This window comes from Pogona vitticeps, chromosome 3 (genome assembly GCF_051106095.1).
Source record: "Pogona vitticeps strain Pit_001003342236 chromosome 3, PviZW2.1, whole genome shotgun sequence".
Lineage (NCBI taxonomy): Eukaryota > Metazoa > Chordata > Lepidosauria > Squamata > Agamidae > Pogona > Pogona vitticeps.
The window spans coordinates 84366982-84387177 of NC_135785.1; the positions used below are offsets into that span (position 1 = coordinate 84366982).

Here is a 20196-nt window from a genome sequence, read left to right on the forward strand (position 1 = left end):
ACAATTACCAATGGCACAATAGCAAAGAGGCTTATTATTTTATTATTCATGCACAACAGAGTTAGAAATAGCTGGAAGCTATCTTTAATTTCAATGTGCAGTTTAGCACCTGCTTTTATTTAGTTTGCTGTCACTGCGTTGTACTTCTACTTATACTCTTGGATGAAAGCAGGCAGGAGAATTACAGTGTTGTATATGATTTGTTTTCTCCAGATGCACTGGATTAGAACTCCCATCATACTCGCTGGAAATGGTGGGAACTGCATTCAACACCAGAATAAGGTTGTGACCACACGGTCAAATACCATAGGACTTGCTCTGCTTATAAAATAGATGAATTAGGATTATTATTATTTTACCGACCAATGCAAAGGCCAATCTGAATAGGTCTGGCCCTTTTTGCTCCCAACACAGCTTTTTTTCTCTGCTACTTAAAGTTTCTACTTTATTTTCCAAGCTGGACAATTCAAATGTATTTTCCCCCCACATCAACAGTTGACTGACTCTTTTAAAGGGGAAGCATGTGTATGGGTGGTATTTCAGTGAAGTAGGCAGTTGGGGCATGATGTTCGGGACCACAGGAACACCACATTTTCCCTTGATCATCCTTTAATTTTTTTTTTTTAAACAATTATGAAATTAGCACTAGATCATCATATCACCAGTACTGTATTGATAAACCAGTTCGGTGCTAGATCACCTCTGGGTAAGATTTCTTTTTAATTATGAAGAAAATGGAAACAACCCAGACAAAATAAAACTGTTCCCACATCTTGTCGTACAGTGGTTAAACTCCAGTACTGCAGTCAGTCAGACTCTGCACAACCTGAGTTCAATACTAAAGGATTCAAGTGGTTGGCTCAAGATGGGTTCAGCCTTCCATCCTTCCAAGGTCAGCAAATTGAGTGCCCAGCTTGCTGGAGGGGGCGGCAACATGTACCTTGCATAATTAAATTGTAAACAACCAAGAGAGCACTTTAAGCACTATAGGGTGGTATATAAGCAGTGGTATTTCTGTAGATGTTAAGAAGAACTTTTGAATGCTACCACTGTTTTTGGAATACAGTGGTGCCTCGCTTAACGGCGATAATCTGTTCCAGGAAAATTGCCACTAAGCGAAAACATCGTAAAGCGAAAATAAAAAGCCAATTGAAATGCATTGAAAACCTTTCAATGCGTTCCAATGGACTTAAAACTCACCGTCCAGCGAAGATCCTCCATACGGCAGCCATTTCCATCCCTAAACACAGCGGGGAGCCATTTTAGTTACCTGGCAGTCATTTTGAAACCGCCGATCAGCTGTTTAAAAATCATCATTTTGCGAAGAATCGGTTCGCGAAGCAGGGAACCGATCATCACAAAACGAAATTCCCCCATTTAGACCATTGTTTTGCGATCACAAAAAGATCGTCATAATTCAGGGCAATCGTAAAGCGAGGCACCACTATACTGCACCACCTTTCAAAGCCAAACAGCTTTACAGTGAACCATAAAAAGATCAGCAGAAACAGGACCAGAGAAAGGAACAAAAAGGGAAGATTTGTGGGATGAAATGTGAATTGCATCACATCAACTGTGAACACTAAACTCCCAAATCAATCTGCAGCCCTTGTGTGATCAATGACTTTGAATTTAACCATAATACACGCTGCGAATCAAACTGTAGCAAAGTCAAATCAGAGTGATTTGGCTTGGCGGTGTCATCGCAACCTAACTATAGCTGAAAAGTGACAAATGATGAGTGAAAAATAATCTAGGCAAAAACCCCTGCCTTGAGTATCAGATTTTTGCAGCATAATGCTTTCAAGCCCTTTGCCTGAACTCAGGTGTCTTAAACCATGCAAGGGCATGCATGCAAGCCTCATTCTTCCCCCATATTGGTGCAAAGATCAGAAAGGGGTTTTTAAGTATGTGTGATGAATGTATTTAGACCTGTGGAGACCTGAAAATACTGATGAGAGCTGAATATGTTCAGAAAGTTTCTGCAGACCAGCACACCTGTATGGACAGAGATAGTACATGCAGCTTAAAGTTTAGCCTTCCAATATTCAGCTGAGTGGTTCAGCAGGCATTTACTGGATTTACATTAGAAGGTAGAAACAAATATGGAATAACAGTGACCACGTTTGCACAGAACACACCTTAATCCTGAAGACTTGCCAAGCCAAAATTGATGAATCATTCCCACTACAAACACAAATGGCTGAACATAGCTGAACGGGCCCATTTGTTTGCAGCGATGGCTGTACTTGGCAATCTAGTTGTATTCTTACAAACTAGAGAGATAAACCTACAGTAACCAATGGGTTAGTTCTCGTGTTTGTTTAGGGGGAGCGGAATGAAACCAATTTGCTGCATTCAGAGATCACTACACACAAAATGTGAACAGAAGGTTCAGTTGCTCCTGTTGAATCTATAACATTCTGGCTGGTTATTCTGTAAAGCCCTGTACAGCTGTGTCCAGACTATTTGATGGACCACATCTCGCCACAAGAGCCACTCCAACTTTTTCAGTCCTTGGGGACAGCCCTCCCCTCTGTCTCACCACTCTCACAGGCACACCTGGAAAGGATATAACAAGGTCTTTCCAGCACCTCCTTCTACACTCTGGAACTCCCTTCCGCTAGAGACTAAGTTGTCCTCTTCTATGCTACATTTCCGTTAGCAGGCAATGAAATGAAAGGAAAAAATAACACTCCCAGTGTGACTCATTCATATCAGGAACATAAGCCACATTTTTAAAAAAACTATTACTGGAGGCATCAGAATAATAATTCTCCTTTTCCTTATTAACAAGGAATGGCAACTTCCATACTGGACAACAACAAGAAGGCTATCTACTTAAACGTTAATATATTGTGAACACATTCAGTGGATAGCAAAAACACCTGGCAATGCTAAAGAGATCGTTAACTACTTTGTTTCAACAATCAAGATTCCCTGCACTTGTATAAGTTGTGGTCTTAAAGAGTAAACACAGAGCTTGCTGTCAACTAAACATGTACAAGACTGCACAGTTCTTGTACAAATACAAAGTGTACAACATGATGTATAAGGATCTGACCATTGGTAATTATCATATCTACTATTTTCAGATTCCAAGGATCTCTACAAAATCTTTCTAAACTCACTAGAGGAAATCAAGACTGCAGCAGTATAACCCGATAAGGCTCTCTTGCCTTTTGTGGGGAGATAGTTTTACACAAAGTACACACAGAGCATGTTGCAGTTAGCACATCCTGTACAGGAGTAGCCTATATTGACTGCTGCCATTGGTGTGGTCACCGTTCAGGCTGCCTTTTTGCTATGTAAAGCCTGGGATTTTTTTTTCCTGGGCATGATATTGTGCAGCAACAGCAGGCCATTTTCCTGGTGTTTTGAATGGTGGCTGCAGAGGCACAACATACATCCCACACCAGAAAAATTAAGATTTTTTTTTTTTTGGAAGAACTGAATCTTAGTAACTGTTAGGAAAACTTTCCATCCCTCCAACGGCGTGGGTGCTTCTCCTTACCGAGAGCCACTGGTGTAGAGCCTCTGATGAAGTGGGATTTAATACATATTTGTGCTGTAATAAATCTGATAGTGGTGCCATCAAACTCCCTCTTGTCACCGCCACAAATTAACAAACTTAAACCGTCCCTCCGCATTTTTTTTTAAAAAACAACTTATCCGAGTTATTACAAACTTACTGGCAGGTGAGTTTGAAGTTCTCAAGCTCAGGGCAATTTCAGTTATAAGGCTGTGAAGTGGGACCAGGAGTGGCTACTCACTTTGTGTGGGGACCGAGTCAGGATTCAGGGGCCCACACCGGAAGGGCCGCAACGGCCCGGTCCCAGAACCAGCTGAGCGGAGCGCTTCCAAGGCCACCGGCGACCCCAATCCTTTCCTCTCCCCTCCCCGAGTCCTCTCTTATGAGTCAGTAAGCCGCGGTCTCCTTTTCAAATCTAGCTGCAAGGGCTCATGGGAGCTCGCGTCGGCGCCGAAGAGCGTGCCGGGAAATGTAGTTTTCGTGCTTAAAAAAAAAGATCCGCCTTTGGAGCGCGCCAATCTCTTGCATCCAATACAAGCCGCAGGAAGGCACCGCCGTGAAGAATACGTTGTTGTAACAAATGCAACAGTCTTTTGCAATTGAAACACTAGCAAGTTGTATTTGGCGTTCGGGTAGTGCTGCCGGAGACTTTTACGCCAAATCACACATGCTAGCCTTCCAGGGGGCCACACAACAAGGTCTACAATCCACGGGGGTTGGGGGGGGGAGACGATACAGGGGTTTCGCCAACGCCAACTTTCCTTTCAAGTTGAGGAGGTGCAGGCTTTGGAGATCTGCAGAACTCCTCGTCAGAGTGGATAGGAAAAAGGGAATGGGATTAAGGGCGTTGACTGCGCCACCAAACGTGAATTTGATGAACGGTTTGCGTGGCACGCTCGTCAACGTTGGACTACGAGTCCCGGCGGGCTCCGAAACCGGCAGGGGAGGTGAAGAGAGATCCACGTGGTTGAGAGTTTGCAGGGGTTGTGTTTTTCATCCGGGAAGTGGCGTAGTAGGGTGCATGGTGATAGTACTATATTGATGTGAGGATCTTCCCACTCGGTGTGCCCACGGCATGTAGCGGTAGGAGGGAGTCACTCATTTAGCAAAACTTGGAGCGCAGGTTTTGTTGTTTCGAGGTTGATCCAGAGGGAACGGTTATTAAGGGCTGCCATTTTATATGCCCTCATTTGCACTCCAGTGCCTTTGAACTCCGTAGGACTCGCTTCTAGGCAGGGTAGAAGTAGCCGGGCATGTGAGGGGCGGGCGGGCAGGCAAGCAGGGATGGCCGTAGCGCTGGTGCAGGGAGCCAGCCGAGGGCTCGGGCTGCATTTCTGCAAACACCTCCTGACCAGGCGGAAGGACGCCACGGTGATCGCCACTTGCAGGAGGCCCGCCGAGGCGACCGCTTTGCACGCCTTGCTGGCCGGGTTCCCCCACAGCCTGGCCGTCTTCCAGCTGGACGCGACCCGGGAGGCGGAGGTCCGGGAGACGGCGGAGGCGGTGGCCAAAGACTATGGCCGGCTGGACCTGCTCGTCAATTGTGGGGCGATCCTGCATCCCAGCGGCCGAGGGGAGACGAGCCTGCGCGACGTCTCGGCAGAGGTGGGAGGGGGTCGTGCTTTGGAAGGAAGGAGAGGGTTGGGGGATTAGGAGATCTCGAAGCCTGCAGCCCAGGTTAACACTAATGAATGCCTCTTCCTTCTTATTTAGTCATATCGGGTTTATAGCAATCTGATCGTTTCAAGGTAGGCGACGAACAGTTTTATCAGACACACCCACTCAGTAAGTGACCATGTCCAAACAGAGATTTGACTCCAGGTCTCTTAAGTCTCCGTTTGTCATTCTGTCTATTACACCACATTGATTATCATGATTAGACTTGCCCTTGCAGAAACTATGTCATCTTTTTTCATCTGGTCACTCTATGCCATGCAGTGGTGTCCAACCTTGGGCCTCCAGATGCTCTTGGACTTCAACTCCCAGAAATCCTGCAGAGGTGGTGGTGAAGGCTTCTGGGAGCTGTAGTCTAAGAACATCTGGAGGGCCAAGGTTGGACACCACTGCTTGGGTTAATCAATCATAACTACAGAGAAAAGTTAGTTTCATTGAGGCTCAAAGTGAAGTCTGCCTTGGAGTCGCTGGGATGTCACAGACCTAATACAGTATGTGGAAGGAAGGGAACCCTGAGCATATACAGTTCCCCCAATCCTGAGTTTGGGAAGACCTCTTTTATCTGCTTTGTAACAGAGAGTTTCTAATCATTAGGGTTCTTATACGTCTAACTTTTATGGCTAAGATAAGCCCAACACATGTCTTATTGTGAAGGGCGATTTATGTACTATAGTTTAGTTGGGAACTTCTGCAATGTATAAATAAAGTGGCCCAGGTTAATTTTAATGGCTATCAGAACTCGCCTTTAAGAAGGACCCAGGTAGAATTTTTTCAAAACTCTTAGGTAAACTGCTTTCTTATCTTCATCCAGAATATGGAGATATTGATACTGGCACACTTTATAGGAATTTTTATAAGGACCGTAGCAAGAGAACAAATATGAAGTGCTTTTGAACCACTGAAAAAGGCTTTATGGACACTTTTTTGAGGTTCCAAGTATAAGCATGCTAAACATAAAAAGTTTCCTGCACACAGTAAATTATGTTCCAGAGTAATGTTAGATTCCTTTCCCTACCAATATGCTAGCATCCTGACTTTAAAGAGACACCTTCTGGTGGGGAAGCATTTATACCAGCCTGCACTGCAAACTAGCACATGTGAGAGAAAGCTTTATGACTTGATTAATACTGCATGGATACTGTATTCTGGTTCAACTGCCTGAAGGAGCATTTCTTGTCCTATAATGATGTAAACTAAATTGGAAGGCCTGTTGACTGAATTTAACACCTTTTTTCCTGAAGAAAACAGGGTGTACTGTATTTGATTTAAATTAAATTGATCAGAATTTACATACATCATGATTTAAATTTTAAATATCAGGGGGGTTGGATGATTTAAATCAGAAATTGGTGGTTTTTAAATTTAAATCATGATTTTAAACCGTTTGATTTTAAACAACCATTGATTTTTATTCATCTTGGAAGGAAAAATGGTTGTGTTGGGCTGTAAATCTTGATAACTAGATGGTGCTGTATGATTTGGGGATTGGACAAATCTGCCTGATCCACTGGCAGGGCCACTGCCAGCAATTTTCTGATATTAAAGGTTCTCTGCCCTCAACTGTTTTGAGGCTCCCAAACAGTTCCTCAGGGCAAAGGGGGTCCCTATAGAGCCTCCAAACCTGAAGAAGAGGAAGTTTTAAATTAAAGTAAAATAAAGAATGATGTTGGCGAGTGATGGTGTCATCACCATTCACCCAGCAGGGTTGTGTCAGCTGGATTTCAGCCCATATGTGCCACTGAAAACTACAACTACAAGTTTCAGGCTCCATTTTGGAGCATACTTTTAACAAGAAAGACAAGGTCTGACCCTAATGGCATTGGTGACTTTCCCGTTCAATTTGTGCCCTCACTGCTGTGCAGTGCCCAACCTGATGAAATCTGAAGGATTTCAGAGCTTCCTTGTTTATGCGATTTTTAGTGGTCTAATAAAGGTGTTACCTACTGTTTTGTCCTCTTTGTCTCTCTGACACCATATTGAAGAGGTTGGCCAGCACTACTGTTAACTCATTAGTGTGGGCCTAGCCAGTGTTACGGAAACAAAATTAATGTTGTAGCCAGCAAAGGATGAGAAATACTGAGTTTTGACACTGCTTAGGAAGAAACAGTTTTGGGGTCTCCCCAAAGGCTATATGCTATTAGCTTTTGAGCGAACTGTTGCCATTTTACAGATTCCCCTCATCTGTCTTTTTATTTCCTACCCAAATGGTAATGAACTGTATGAGTAATAAGTAATTGCCAGCCATGAAAAGCCAATGATGCTTGTTTAAAGTAAGCATAACTTAGTCATCAGCACTATACATGTGTACTTATATAAAACCCTAGCTCAGGGATATGCATATTGTGGCCTCAAAAACATCCTGCAGGCAGACACCACACATCACCCCTCTCCTCACTTGACACAACATCATTCTTGCATAGATGTTTGATGGTTAGCATCATAGGCTAAATAAATGTAATGTTGTGGCAGCAACTTGTTCTTGAAAAGCATTGCTGCTGACAGTGATGGGTCATTACAGTATATCGTCCTGTCACTTAAGCTGTGTAACCGTAGTCCATGAAGGATGATGGCATAGCACATTTATTAGGCTTTGTTATGGATGTCATTTTCCATGTTTCCTTTAGTCACCTCCAGCATCAGAGGCAGGAAACTGAGGGATCTGAGGCAGAAGGTGCAGTTGCATTCAAGTCCTGCTAGAGGGCTTCCCAGGCAAATGATTGACCACCGTATGAACAAAACGTTGGTCAGAGAGGCCTTTGGTCTGATTCAGTCTTGTCAGTTCTGAAACTCTGTGTCTACTATATTTCAGTTGCTCATTTTTATTTACGGTTCAACCTAGGGTCTCTCCGTTACACTGGCAACCAACGCCATAGGCCCTTTGTTGGTGGCTAAACATTTCTCTCCACTGCTACTGAATGGAACAGGAGCGTTTGGACGCCAGCACGCTGACCTGGACAGAAAGCATCAGGCTCTCCTTGTGAATATAACAGCCAAAGTAGGGTCCATAGGAGACAATGGTAAGGACAACATGACAGGAATGTGACCTGGAAATCCTAAATATTGGTCAGTATCTGATTCTTAAAATGTAGCTTTTTCAATCTGTTAGCACAGATTGTTCCTCAGTAAATGAATAGAGGGCTTCCCCCCGACATACATTATATAAAAGGTTTTTTAAAAGTGGTTGGAGTTAATTGGGTCTTTAGGTACACTTCTCCCTTCAACAATGCTGGCTAGGGGTCCTGAACCCCTGTGTGATTCCAAATCCATGTACGTATAACTCTTATGCCCCAAAACCATAATTACGGAAGCATAAACAATTGATTCTCACTCACTCTCACACGCGCATGCACACAGACACACACAGAGAGAGACACATGCACATAGAGAACAGTTCTTTCTGTTGGGGTTCTCTGACAATCCTTTCCATATACAGTTCCATATGTAATGAGCCTTAAAGTTCCTTATGACCCCCCGATTTAGAGGCTGAATTAGAAATGTTGCATTTGGGGGCAAGTAGACAACTCTGATGCCTTCTATGTTAAAATGCCCCTTGTTCTGGGTGGCCAGGGACACAGATTGATTTATTGAAAGATTGATTTATTTATTGAAGAAAAATCTGTGTATAACCTAAACCATGCTGCTCAGACCTGTGCAATTCAAGGGAAAAGCATAATTCCCATCTATGGGGAAGCAGAACTCTGATAGTTTAATTAATATTACTCATTTTAGAATCTTTGCTGGTTGAATGCTGTTGAAACTTCCTCTGAAATGTTTTTCTACAGCTTTTAATTGACTATTTTCTCCATGTAACAAATGAATGGAGAAACTTCAGTATGAGCCAAAGTATGTCCATGATCTTGGCACCATTTCCCCTTGGAAAGGCCTGCTGAGTAGGGCAGCATATAACTCTCTTCATTCTAGGCCACAATGATGTTGTATCATATATTCATGTACATGTGAAGGAGAACCAAATGGGTAAAATATGTAACCAATTGGTGCATGTGAACTGATGTAAACTGTGCATGTGAACTTAACAAATACCGGCGGAACAGAGAAGAGAATGTGAAAAGTGTTTTTTACAGGTTCCTGACGGTACTTTTGCTGAAATGTGTTTATTTTGCTTTGATGTGTGCTTATTATTTCTTATATATCAGACAGCTACAGGACTGAAAAGTCTACATGTAGCTGATCCTGTATTGAGAGAAGGTTCTGCATTCCAAAGGTATCCCTACAATCCAGATTAAGATGTGGCCTGAACATACAGAGATGAGAGTTGTTGTTTTTACAAGTACAGTGGTGCCTCACATAGCGACGATAATCGGTGCATCAAAAATCGCTGCAAAGCGATTTCGTCGCTATGCGATATTAAAAAACCCATAGGAATGCATTGAACCCTATTCAGTGCATTCCTATGGGCTTCAGACTCACCTTAAAGTGAAAATCCTCCATACGGCAGCCATTTTTGCTGCCCAGTAAGCGAGGAATCCGTCACAGAAAACAGCGGGTGGCCATTTTTTTTACCCGGCGGCCATTTTGGAACTGCCGATCAGCTGTTAAAAAATCATTGCTTTGCGATGATCGGTAAGCGAAACAGGGTACCGATCATCGCAAAGCGATTTTTTCCCATTTAAAACATCGCAATGCGATTGCTTTTGCGATCGCAAAATCTTCATCGCTATGCGATTTTGTCATTAAACGGGGCGCCCGTTAAGCGAGGCACCACTGTAATACCATGCCCTTTGGATTGGCTTTGAGGAAGCTATCTAACAATAGTTCCTGTTAATTTTGTTAATAATGTATCCTGCTGAGTAGCACTGACTGTTCAGACAAAATGTATTTCCCCTGAAGGTGGGTGAGATGCTTTTGATAAGTAACTTTGATTTATCATTTGTATAGCTCTGTAACAGAGTTGGGAGAACTAGTGCTCTTCCAGAAGGTGTTACATATTCCTAGACAGTATAACTAGTGTCTAAGCATGATAGGAATTGTAGTCCAGTAATATTTAGAGAGAGGCAGATTTCCATTGTCATTTTATTTATTGATTGATTTGATTTGTATACTGGCCATCTGGCAGTCAAGACAATTCTGGGCGGTTTACAACAAGTAACAAAATAACAAAACAACAAAATAGCAAATAACTGAGTACAAAGCCTCTTAGAATTCCTTGTATAACTCAACCACAGAGTGGGAATATACTGAAAAAAATTATTCAGACATTGGGCCTGTTTCCCCCCCTCCCCGTTTCATACCTAAAATGGTTTATGCTAGCAGTGTATTTTAGGCTGTTAGCAGTGATGGGCCCCAGTATTCTTCACTATTGGCTTGCTGACTTGGTCTGCTGGGAATTGCAGTCTGACAACATCTGGAGGGCCACACTTTGCCAGCATGAGAATCCTGCAGCCAGATCCAGCTGTATAGACTAGCAGCCTAAGACAAGTCCCTGCTTCATCCTCCAGCCCTTGTAATTTCAGTAATCACTCATTTCAGGAGCCCACAAATGTTGATATGAGCTGGCTTCCTGTTTGTTGTTGATATTGTAAGTTGTTGCCTTTGAAAAGTTCAGCCACACCAGAATACTACTGGGATTCAGGATCTGAGTTCATAAACCACCAGGAAATGCTGGTGCTTCCTATCTCTCACACATATGCACACAGACGGGAGGGCATGTTCTCATTGTGCTGCTTTCCACAAAGGGTAAGAACACTCCTGAAGCACAGTATTTGAGGTAGGAGCAACTTCTTGTTTCCCCAAAGGCTCCAAAATATGGAGATGGGCAAAACATATATATAAAACCCCATATATAACAATTAGAGGTCTGGAGATTTGTGTTTTGGAGTACAACTCCTCCAAGTTCCTCAGTTAGCATAGTTACTGGAGGAATTCTGGGATCTGTAGTCCAGAAATCACAGATTGGCTCACCTCTAGCAACAATGAACATGTGACTTGAAAACATATACATGCATATCTATTAAGGACTGACAGCTTTCTTGGCTCCCAAAATGTGGGCATTATTAAAGTGGAGATTAGGGGTGTGAAGCTAGACCAATTACAGAATCAAAATATAGGCGGGGCCGGTCGCAGTCAGAACAAAATTAGCTGTGGTGATTAATTTCTGACTTACTGATTTATACTCCCCAGGAAGTAATAAAAATTAGTGACTAATATTGACAAGTGGGATGCATAAACTATGACCGTGATCCTAGGCTGTGAGAGATACAAAGTATGCTATATTTAGGCTTAGTAATGGGAGTCCTGCAGGGCTAGGTTTTAGCTGCAGTGTAATTATTGTATCATTAGAAAATTCATGTCCTAACTGTATCTCAAGAGTCACATTCATTGTTAGCTGTGATACTGTTGATAATTACTATAGCAATAGAGAATTCCTGATGTGACCTCATCTCTTTAATTGCCTCCTCTAGAGTAGATTTAATTACCAGCTGTGTGTCCTCAGAAATTATTTCACTCTTTTGAAGGAGCACTTAAAACATTGCAGGCTGAGGTGTTGGGTGTGACTTGCAGAGATGCTACACAAGTTGATCCTGTTGACCAACCTCTACTTTGTTTTCCAGGCTTAGGTGGGTGGTATAGCTACCGGATGTCTAAAGCAGCTCTGAACATGGCCACCAAGAACCTCAGCATTGAACTCAGAAGAGGGAAGGCTAAAGTAGTATGTGTTTCCTTGCACCCAGGAACTGTCGACACTGACCTGTCAAAACCTTATCACAAGAATGTGCCCAAGGACAAACTCTTTTCCCCAGAACACTCTGTTAACTGTCTCATGCATATTATAGATAAACTTGACATGGGGCAAACGGGGAAGTTTTTTGCTTGGGATGGATCAGAACTACCATGGTAGTTAACAGAGCAGTCCTAACTATTGCCTTGAAAGAAATAAAGGAGTCCTGAAGTTCAGTGGGGTTCACTCACAGGTAAGTAGTCCTTGAGAGGTCTGTTTAGGGACAGCTTAGGAGCTAGAAGTCTTAGAATTGCTTAAATGGAGATGGCCAACCTTAATGGGACCAGTGCTCAAATTTCTGCTCCTGGAATTCTTTACGGTTTATACAGACTTCCAAAATTCCAAAAACAAAATTGGAAGTGGCTGTAAGCCTACTTTTAGCTTTGGAGGAAAATTGGTATGTGTGTGCATGTTAAACTACGCAGGGAACTCTGCAAACCATTGAAAAGTTGGACAGCTATGTCCAGAGACTTCTAGAAGTAACAGTTCACTCTAATGTGCTGGAAGAAGGGGGACCAGGAAAAGATTGGTAACCAAAAAAAGAGCACTGAGGTGCTACCTTTTGTGTACACACTCAGCAGAAGTTTTTCTTTTAAATGCAATGAAGATTCTGAAAAGCATCTATAGCCTGAATCTTGCGACAGGCTACTTCTTGTAGGCTTGGTGTCATATCTGTGGCCTTTCCAGATGTTGGTGGGTTGCAGCTTCCATCATTCGTAACAACTGGTCTTTGTGGTTGAGGCTGAAAAGGATTAAAAAAATATGGAAGATACTGTGTTGATAGCTAGGTCCTGCTGAAGACTATTAGAGCCAAAAGGGTATAAGAGAAAAAGAGCTGTCTGAGAAGGGCCCAGGTGGTGCTGGGAGCAACATATTTTGTTTTGCTGCTAGACTGCTTGGTGTGATTTCCTTTGCCATCAGTGACATCATGTTGTTTCAACAGAGCTTTGCGTGTGCAGTCTTTCTCAAAAAATCCAGATTCTGCTTCAAAATACAGTGGTGCCTCGCATAACGAGTGCACCGTTTAACGACGAATCTGCATAGCGATGCGTTTTTTACGATCGCTAATGCGATCGCGTTGCGATGTTTTCTATCGCAAAACACCACGTTGCGATGATCGGTAAGTGTTTCGCTTACCGATCTTCGCATTGCGATGTTTGTGGAACAGCTGATCAGCGGTTCCAAAATGGCCGCCAGGTGCACAAAATGGCCGCCCGCAGCATTTTCACGTGCTGCCCTCGCTTACCGAGGCAGCGAAAATGGCGGCGCTATGGAGGATCTTCGCTCAACGGTGAGTTTTCCCCCCATAGGTAAAGGTAAAGGTTCCCCTTGACAATTTTTGTCCAGTCGTGTTCGACTCTAGGGGGCGGTGCTCATCCCCATTTCCAAGCCATAGAGCCAGCGTTTGTCCGAAGACAATCTTCCGTGGTCACATGGCCAGTGCGACTTAGACACGGAACGCCGTTACCTTCCCACCGAAGTGGTCCCTATTTATCTACTTGCATTTGCATGCTTTCTAACCACTAGGTTGGCGTCGCGTGGATTCGATCTTACGACTGCTTGGTCTTCTGACCCTGCAGCACAGGCTTCTGCGTTTAGCCCGCAGCGCCACCACGTCCCTTTAAACGGAGTTTAATGCGTTCCTATGGGGTTTTTCTTACCGTTTAGCGACGATTCCGGATAGCGACGTTAATCCTGGAACGGATTAACGTCGCTATGTGGGGCACCACTGTAATGATAATAGTGCAAGCTTAACTCTGCAGCCTGTACAGATTTCTGTAAAAGGAGACCTATTTGCTGCCCTTGAATGATATCAATAAAATAATATCCTGCAAAATGTGGCAACTGTGCTGCTAACTGGAGCACATTGTGGAGAATGTGTTACTCCAGCAACAAGCCATCAATGCTGGTGGCCAGTTTTTTGTTTTGGTCCTCACGCAAGGTGATGCTGTGTATGTCCTTGAGCACTGCCGAGGGTCGATAATGTATTGGACAAGGGCCACTAAACTGAAACTGAATCCAGACGAGATGGAGATCCTGCTGTTGGGAGGATTATCAGACTGATTAGAGGGAAATTTACTTGGCCTTGGTGGGGTTACTTTCCCCCTTAAGGATCAAATTTGCAGCTTGGGGGCACTCCTTGATGTGGCAGTCTCCATGGAGACTCCAATTATCAGCTGTGACCAAGAGTGCCTTTTATCAACTCTAGTTGATTGCCTAATTGTACCCCCTGCCTGGATAAGAATGCCTAAAAACAGTGGCTCTCACATTGGTAATCTCAAAAATATGGTATTGTAATGCTCTCTACATAGGGCTGCCCTTGAAAATGATTCAGAAACTTCAACAGGTCCAAATACAGTGCCCGGACTGATTTCTGGAACTGGTAAATCCTATCTGAAGTCTTGGTGTACCTCCATTGGCTCCCTGTCACTTTCCGTGCTTAATTAATTCAAAGTGCTGTTATGACCAGAACGGCCTTAAAGATTTAGGACCTCAATAGTTGTTGGAACATCCCTCTCAGAAATCAGCTGCCATTTCATCTTCTCCTCTCAGTCCACGTTGCTAAAAGGGGCTACACCGAAGGAGGCCAAAAAGGTGACGACAAGGAATCAGGCCTTTTCGGTAGTGGCCTCCAGTCTCTGGAGTAAGTTACCAACTGAGATACTCCCGGCTCCTTTCTTCTGTATGTTCAGGAAATTGACAAAAACAGAATTATTCAAAACAGGCTTCAACAACTAATTCTCCTGGGTGCTGTTAATTTGCATTTTCCCCCCTCTTTTGTATGACATTTAAACCTATGCTTGCGAATTACCACATTGTTGAATGTATTTTGTGGGGTTATCGGTTTTAACCTGTAAACTGACCAGAGTAGTGCTTTCACTAATAGGGCGGTATATAAATCAAATGCTGGCTGAATAGTTCAGCCGTTTAGATATCTGGCTGCAGACCCAGAGGTTGAGGAGTTTGATTCTCCACTGTGCCTTCTGGAAAATGAGCCAACCTGTGTGGCCTTGGGCAAACTGCACAGTCCCAGGGCGTCCCCAGAAGAAGGGAATGAGTATTCACGTCTGAGTATTCTTTACCTGAAGAACCCTGAAAAGGGTCGCCATAAGCCAGAATTGACTTGACAGCACATAATTATTAAAATTGATCAATCATCAAGGTGATAATCTTCAGATAACCTTTACATTGTTAAGTGTTTTGGACTACCATAATCACTTACCACTGGCCATGCTGGCTGAAGCCTCTGGGGGTTGAAGTCCAAAATGTCTGGAGGGCCCCAGGTTCCCATTCATGGTTCAGGGCTGACTAAGGCAGTGATTCTCAACTCAAGTCTCTCCAGGAGTTCTGGATTTGTGCTCCCAGAAGCCTCAGCAAGCACAGTTCATGGTCAGAGGTTCTAGATGGTGTACGTAAGGAGGGCTGATGTTATCATAAAGGGTCCCTTTCTTGCTGTGAACCTGTGGGAGCAGCTGTTCTAAGGATGTGGCCATTTGCAGAGGGCTGCAGATGGGCACCATGAGAGGGCTTTCCCCTTTGTCGTTCCCAGATTGTGGAATGCACTCCCTTTAGAACAGGGGTCTCAAACCCTTTTTGAGGGTTTGAGACCCCAGGGGCCAATTTCGGCCTGTGGGAAGATAGTTTGTGGCACCCGCCTTAATATGAAAGTTTAAGGAGAGGGGGCAGCAGCATCTACTTGGCAAGCGTGGGGCTTCCCACCTCATAGGGGCTGGGTCCCACCTGCCCCCCTGAAGCACCCATGCATCCAGAAGGGGAGCGCTCTCCCTGCCCAACAATCTTCTTCTTCAGGGGTTTGGTGCCACTGGGGCTTCTGCTTTTAGGTCTCTCTCTCCCCCCACACACACTCTTCACGGGTCACGTGGCGAGGCTGCTGTTGCTGTTGCCTCGTCCTCTCTGCGCTTCTCTTTCCCCCCCACCTGGCGCTCCTTCGCTCCCTGCCCAGATGTGGCGTGGGAGGGGGTGCTGCTGAGAGAACAGCCTTCTCTCGCACGCTTCCTTCCCCCCCCCAGTCTCACTGAGCCCTACTGGGCAAGACCATGGCATCTTGCCAGAGTGGGAGTCAAGAAGCCCCATTAGCCCTTGGGTACAGGGGAGAGATTACTCTGCCGATGGGGCCAGCCTTGCAGAAGGGGTGCATGCAGCTGCTAGGGGTGTGAATCTGTGGGCATTTAAACTCCAGTGGTTTACTGCCACCCCCTCCACGGAACCTGGGTGCCTTGTCTTCCTGCAGCATCCGTCAATTGTCCCCAACCTGCGTCTAAAAAGGGCACACTTCTTATGTGGAGAATGGTAACACGCGGGCAAGAGCAGACCACAGGGGGAAATCTTGCTCTCTCTAGGTTGTCGTCCTTGCTTGTTCGCTGCACTCATTTTACTTCTGGCTCAAAACATACAGGTGGGAACCCTTATGAAAGCAACTTGTGCTCTCCCCTCCCACACCCCTTTCCTGTTTCTGCTCATGGCCAGGTGAGCAACGCACAAGCTGGGCTGTCGCCAAAGACAGCCACACTTTCCCTTCTGCCTCGCCTCTGTCCTTGGCTTTTGAATGCTCACCCAGATATAGTGCGTCTGAACAGGGAGACTCTGCCCGCTGACTGGCGAATGGCTTTTGGCACACTTTGCCTCGGCAAGCTGGCCTGATCCGCTGGAGAGGCTGGTAACTCTGGTGCCCCATCCGCAGCAAAAGGGTGCAAATGAAGCGGCTCCTGCATCAGCAGCTGCGGGTCATCCTGAGTGGGCAACGGAGCCGCTTCCTTGGGTCAACCCCGGAGGGTGCTGGGGGCAGGAGGAGGAGGAGGAAGGAGGATAAACGACGGCCAGTCAGCGGACAGAACCTCCCTGTTCGGACACAAAAAAGCTTTAACAAATCTTTTCTTGTGGAAAATCTGATGCAGCCTCAACCTCACCCAGCCTTTGCCTCCAGCAGCCCCCAGGTAAATTGAGTTTGACATCCCTGCTTTAGAATTACCATCTGTCTCTTCTTTGCTTTTAGAAAAAGTTTTAAAATGTATGCTTTTAACTTGGCCTTTTAAGCCACTGGAGTCTTAAAGCAGTTTAATTAAAAAATAAATGTTTTCTGCACTATTAAGTTGCCATTAAGGAAATGAGAGCAGACCAGGTCTTTCTGACACTTAGTTCATGGCTAGCCTTAGAAGTAAAGGAAATGTCTATGATCAGGAATTCCCCTAAGAGCACAGCTCCAAATAGCCATTCGTTGGTCAACATTATTGCCAGGAGAGCACAGAGAAGGGACATTGCTCTTGCTGCTCTCAGTTAAGAAACCCGTTGTACACAGATAGAATTTGATCATATGGTATTTCCTCATCTTTTCTACATTTCCTACATGTTGAGGGAGATGGACATGATGCAATGTCTCCCTGTAGACATGAACACTTCCTGATGCAATGAAAGGAGATTCACTGACTTAAATGGAGTAGTTTTCATGTCACATTTTCTTGTAACCACCATGCCCACCCAGTGAACTCAACACGTGTCTAGTTGGCAAACAAAAAAATCAAACAAGTAGTGACGCAGGAGAAGACCCTCCTTACCCATAGAATCAAGGACTGTAAACAGTATGAAATTTCCAGGACTATTTGGCTGGGAACTTGGTTAGTTACAAGCCAAAGTATATCACACTGCATGTGCATGTTCACAAAATGTGGCAATCTTCAGATGAACAGGTCTAAATGTACAAGAGGCTTTATTGCATGGAAAATGTTAAAGTTGTAAAATTGTAAGTCAGAAATCATAGAAGAGATACAGTCTTTGTTTAAAAGGTGATGTGATTGTGACAGGCTTATAAATTACCAAGAGTTGCGTTTAGCAAGTAAAAATTATCTCCAGGTTGAGAGACAGGGTAAGCAACATGTAGTTAATGTTGATTTCAGAGTTTTAAAGAAAAAATATTTCAAAAGAAGGTCTATCGGGTCTGATATACAAAGCACAATATATGGGCATATAACACAGTTACACATATCTACAGTGGTGCCTCGCATAACGAGTGCCCCGTTTAACGACGAATCCGCATAGCGATTCGTTTTTTGCGATCGCAAAAGCGATCGCATTGCGATGTTTCCTATGGGGAAAAATCCCTTTGCGATTTTTCCCCATAAGCCCCTGGCGGGCGTGTCGGAGCGGCCGCGGGCGAGTTCTCTCCCGCGGCCCCTCTGAAGCGCCGGCCGGCATTTTCGGGGCGGGTGCGTCGGAGCGGCCGCGGGTGAGGTCTCACCCGCAGCCGCTCTGAACTGCCGGCCAGCCGGCATTCTCGGGGCGGGCGCGTCGGAGCGGCCGCGGGCGAGGTCTCTCCCGCGGCTGCTCTGAAGCTCCGGCTGAAGCGCCTTTGGTTGCAAGCGTTGCTTGCAAGGAGGGAGATGATTCCTCCCTGCCTGGCTGGCTTGCTTTTCCAGAGGAGAAGCAAGCCAGCCAGGCAGGGAGGAATCGTTTCCCTCCTTGCAAGCAATGCTGGGTCCTCCTCGCGCTGGGCTGAGCTCAGCCCAGCGCGAGGAGGACCCAGCGTTGCTTGCAAAGAGGGAGAGGATTCCTCTCTGGCCGCCGGCTTGCTTCAGCCAGGCAGGGAGGAATCATTTCCCTCCTTGCAAGCAACGCTGGGTCCTCCTCACGCTGGGCTGATTCCTTCCTGCCTGGCTGGCTTGCTTCTCCTTTGGAAAAGGAGCCAGCAGAGTGCCCGGAAGCTTCGGACCGGTAAGTCCTTTTTTAAAAAAAAAATTGGGTGGGTTCTGGAGGGTGGGTTTGGACTGGGGGGTTATGTTTGTGGTTTGTGTGTGTGTGTGTGTGTGTGTGTGTGTGTGTGTGTGTGTTTTCGCGGCGTTTTCGCCGCAAGCGCTTCGGCTGTGTGAAAATGGGGGCTTTGGTCCTCCCAAAGACCCCATTTTCACACAGCTGATCGGCGGTTCCAAAATGGCCGCCGCAACCATTTTCGCTGCCCTCGCTTACCGAGGGCGCGAAAATGGCCGCCCCTATGGAGGAACATCGCTGAACGGTGAGTTTATCCCCCATAGGAACCCATTCTGTTTAGCGATGTTTCCACATAGCGACGATTAATCCGGAACGGATTAATGTCGCTATGTGGGGCACCACTGTATTTGTTCTTGCTTTTGAAGCAAATTTTACTTCCAAAACTGGTTCGTATCAATAAGAAATTAAGAAATAAGCCCCTACCAAGCAAAGTTCTACCATGGCTTAGGGAAGATTTTTCAATTGGCCTGCCACAACCTGCAGTTTAGCCACTGCACCACAGGGCTTGCTGGTATTATAATCTAACACCCTATCCATTACACCACACTGGCTCAGATACAGAGTTACCTGAACAGAAAAAGTAATGACTCCACTTGGCTGTATTATGTAGTAGATTCACCTGGAATACTGTATCAGTTCTTTGGGTCACATTTCATTAAAGACATAGACTTACAGAGTGACAGAAATCATTGGAATATAAGTGCACTGAGGAAAGGTTGGGAGCATATTTAGTCTAGAACCAGGGTCCCCAACCCCTGGTCTGTGGCCCGGTACCAGGCCGTGGCCTTGGCAGGACCAGGCCGCAGAGACAGATCTCCCATCCCCCTGCACATATGCCACACACACACACACACAAACACACACACACACACACACACACCCATACATACATACATGCATGGGTTCCCTGCCCACCCGTGCATGCATACGTGGGTGCTCTGCCCACCTGTGCACAGACCCCATCCCCCCAACCAGTCTGCAGTTCAGAAAAGGTTAGGGACCACTAGTCTAGATGAGGGAAGATGGTGAGACCACAAACAGCATTTGCTCTCAGTAATTATCTACTGCCCCAGGAGTAAGGAACTACACAATAACAGGCTTATATTAAAGGATGGTAGATTTTGGTTAAGTATAGGATAAAGTCTTAATGGTAAAGCGCTTTAGAGTGGCAAATCATGATATTGCTTAGGAGATGGAATTGCTGTCTTCAAGCAAAAACGGCAAGCATTTGTTAGAGATGGTCTAGCTGTGGATGTCCTGAATCATCTCACTAGATGGCCTACAAGATATAATGCTCTAAATCAGGGATTCATTAAATACAGTAGTGCCTATAATAAGCCCTTGAAAACTTGTAATGTGTAGAGACCACACACTGCCATGCTCTTTGCCCTGCACGATCCTTTCTGTCATTTGAGAAGGTGCATAAATGTTCCTTATTAGAACTGCTTTCGAAAGCATGATAAACACTCACCCG

The 20196-nt window shown here is 45.1% G+C and overlaps 2 protein-coding genes across 4 annotated transcripts in view; one reads left to right on the forward strand and one right to left on the reverse strand.

Annotated features, from left to right (window-relative positions):
• The window catches only part of KIF20B (kinesin family member 20B), a 52012-nt gene extending 48101 nt beyond the window's left edge, over positions 1-3911 (reverse strand). For 2 of the 3 annotated variants that reach the window (XR_012085524.2, XM_020803212.3), the window contains exon 1: positions 3693-3829. The gene's annotated coding sequence lies outside the window, so the exon portion shown is untranslated. Of the gene's footprint in view, positions 1-3692 lie in introns of all 3 variants that reach the window. The other variant, XM_020803213.3, reaches the window with a different exon arrangement.
• Positions 3912-4584: 673 nt separating this feature from the next.
• Positions 4585-13779, forward strand: LOC110084115 (C-signal). The gene is made up of 3 exons (XM_020803185.3): positions 4585-5137; positions 8046-8223; positions 11776-13779. The coding sequence occupies exons 1-3, from the start codon at positions 4817-4819 to the stop codon at positions 12060-12062; spliced, it is 786 nt and encodes a 261-aa protein (XP_020658844.3). The 5' UTR covers positions 4585-4816; the 3' UTR covers positions 12063-13779.
• Positions 13780-20196: the final 6417 nt, after the last annotated feature.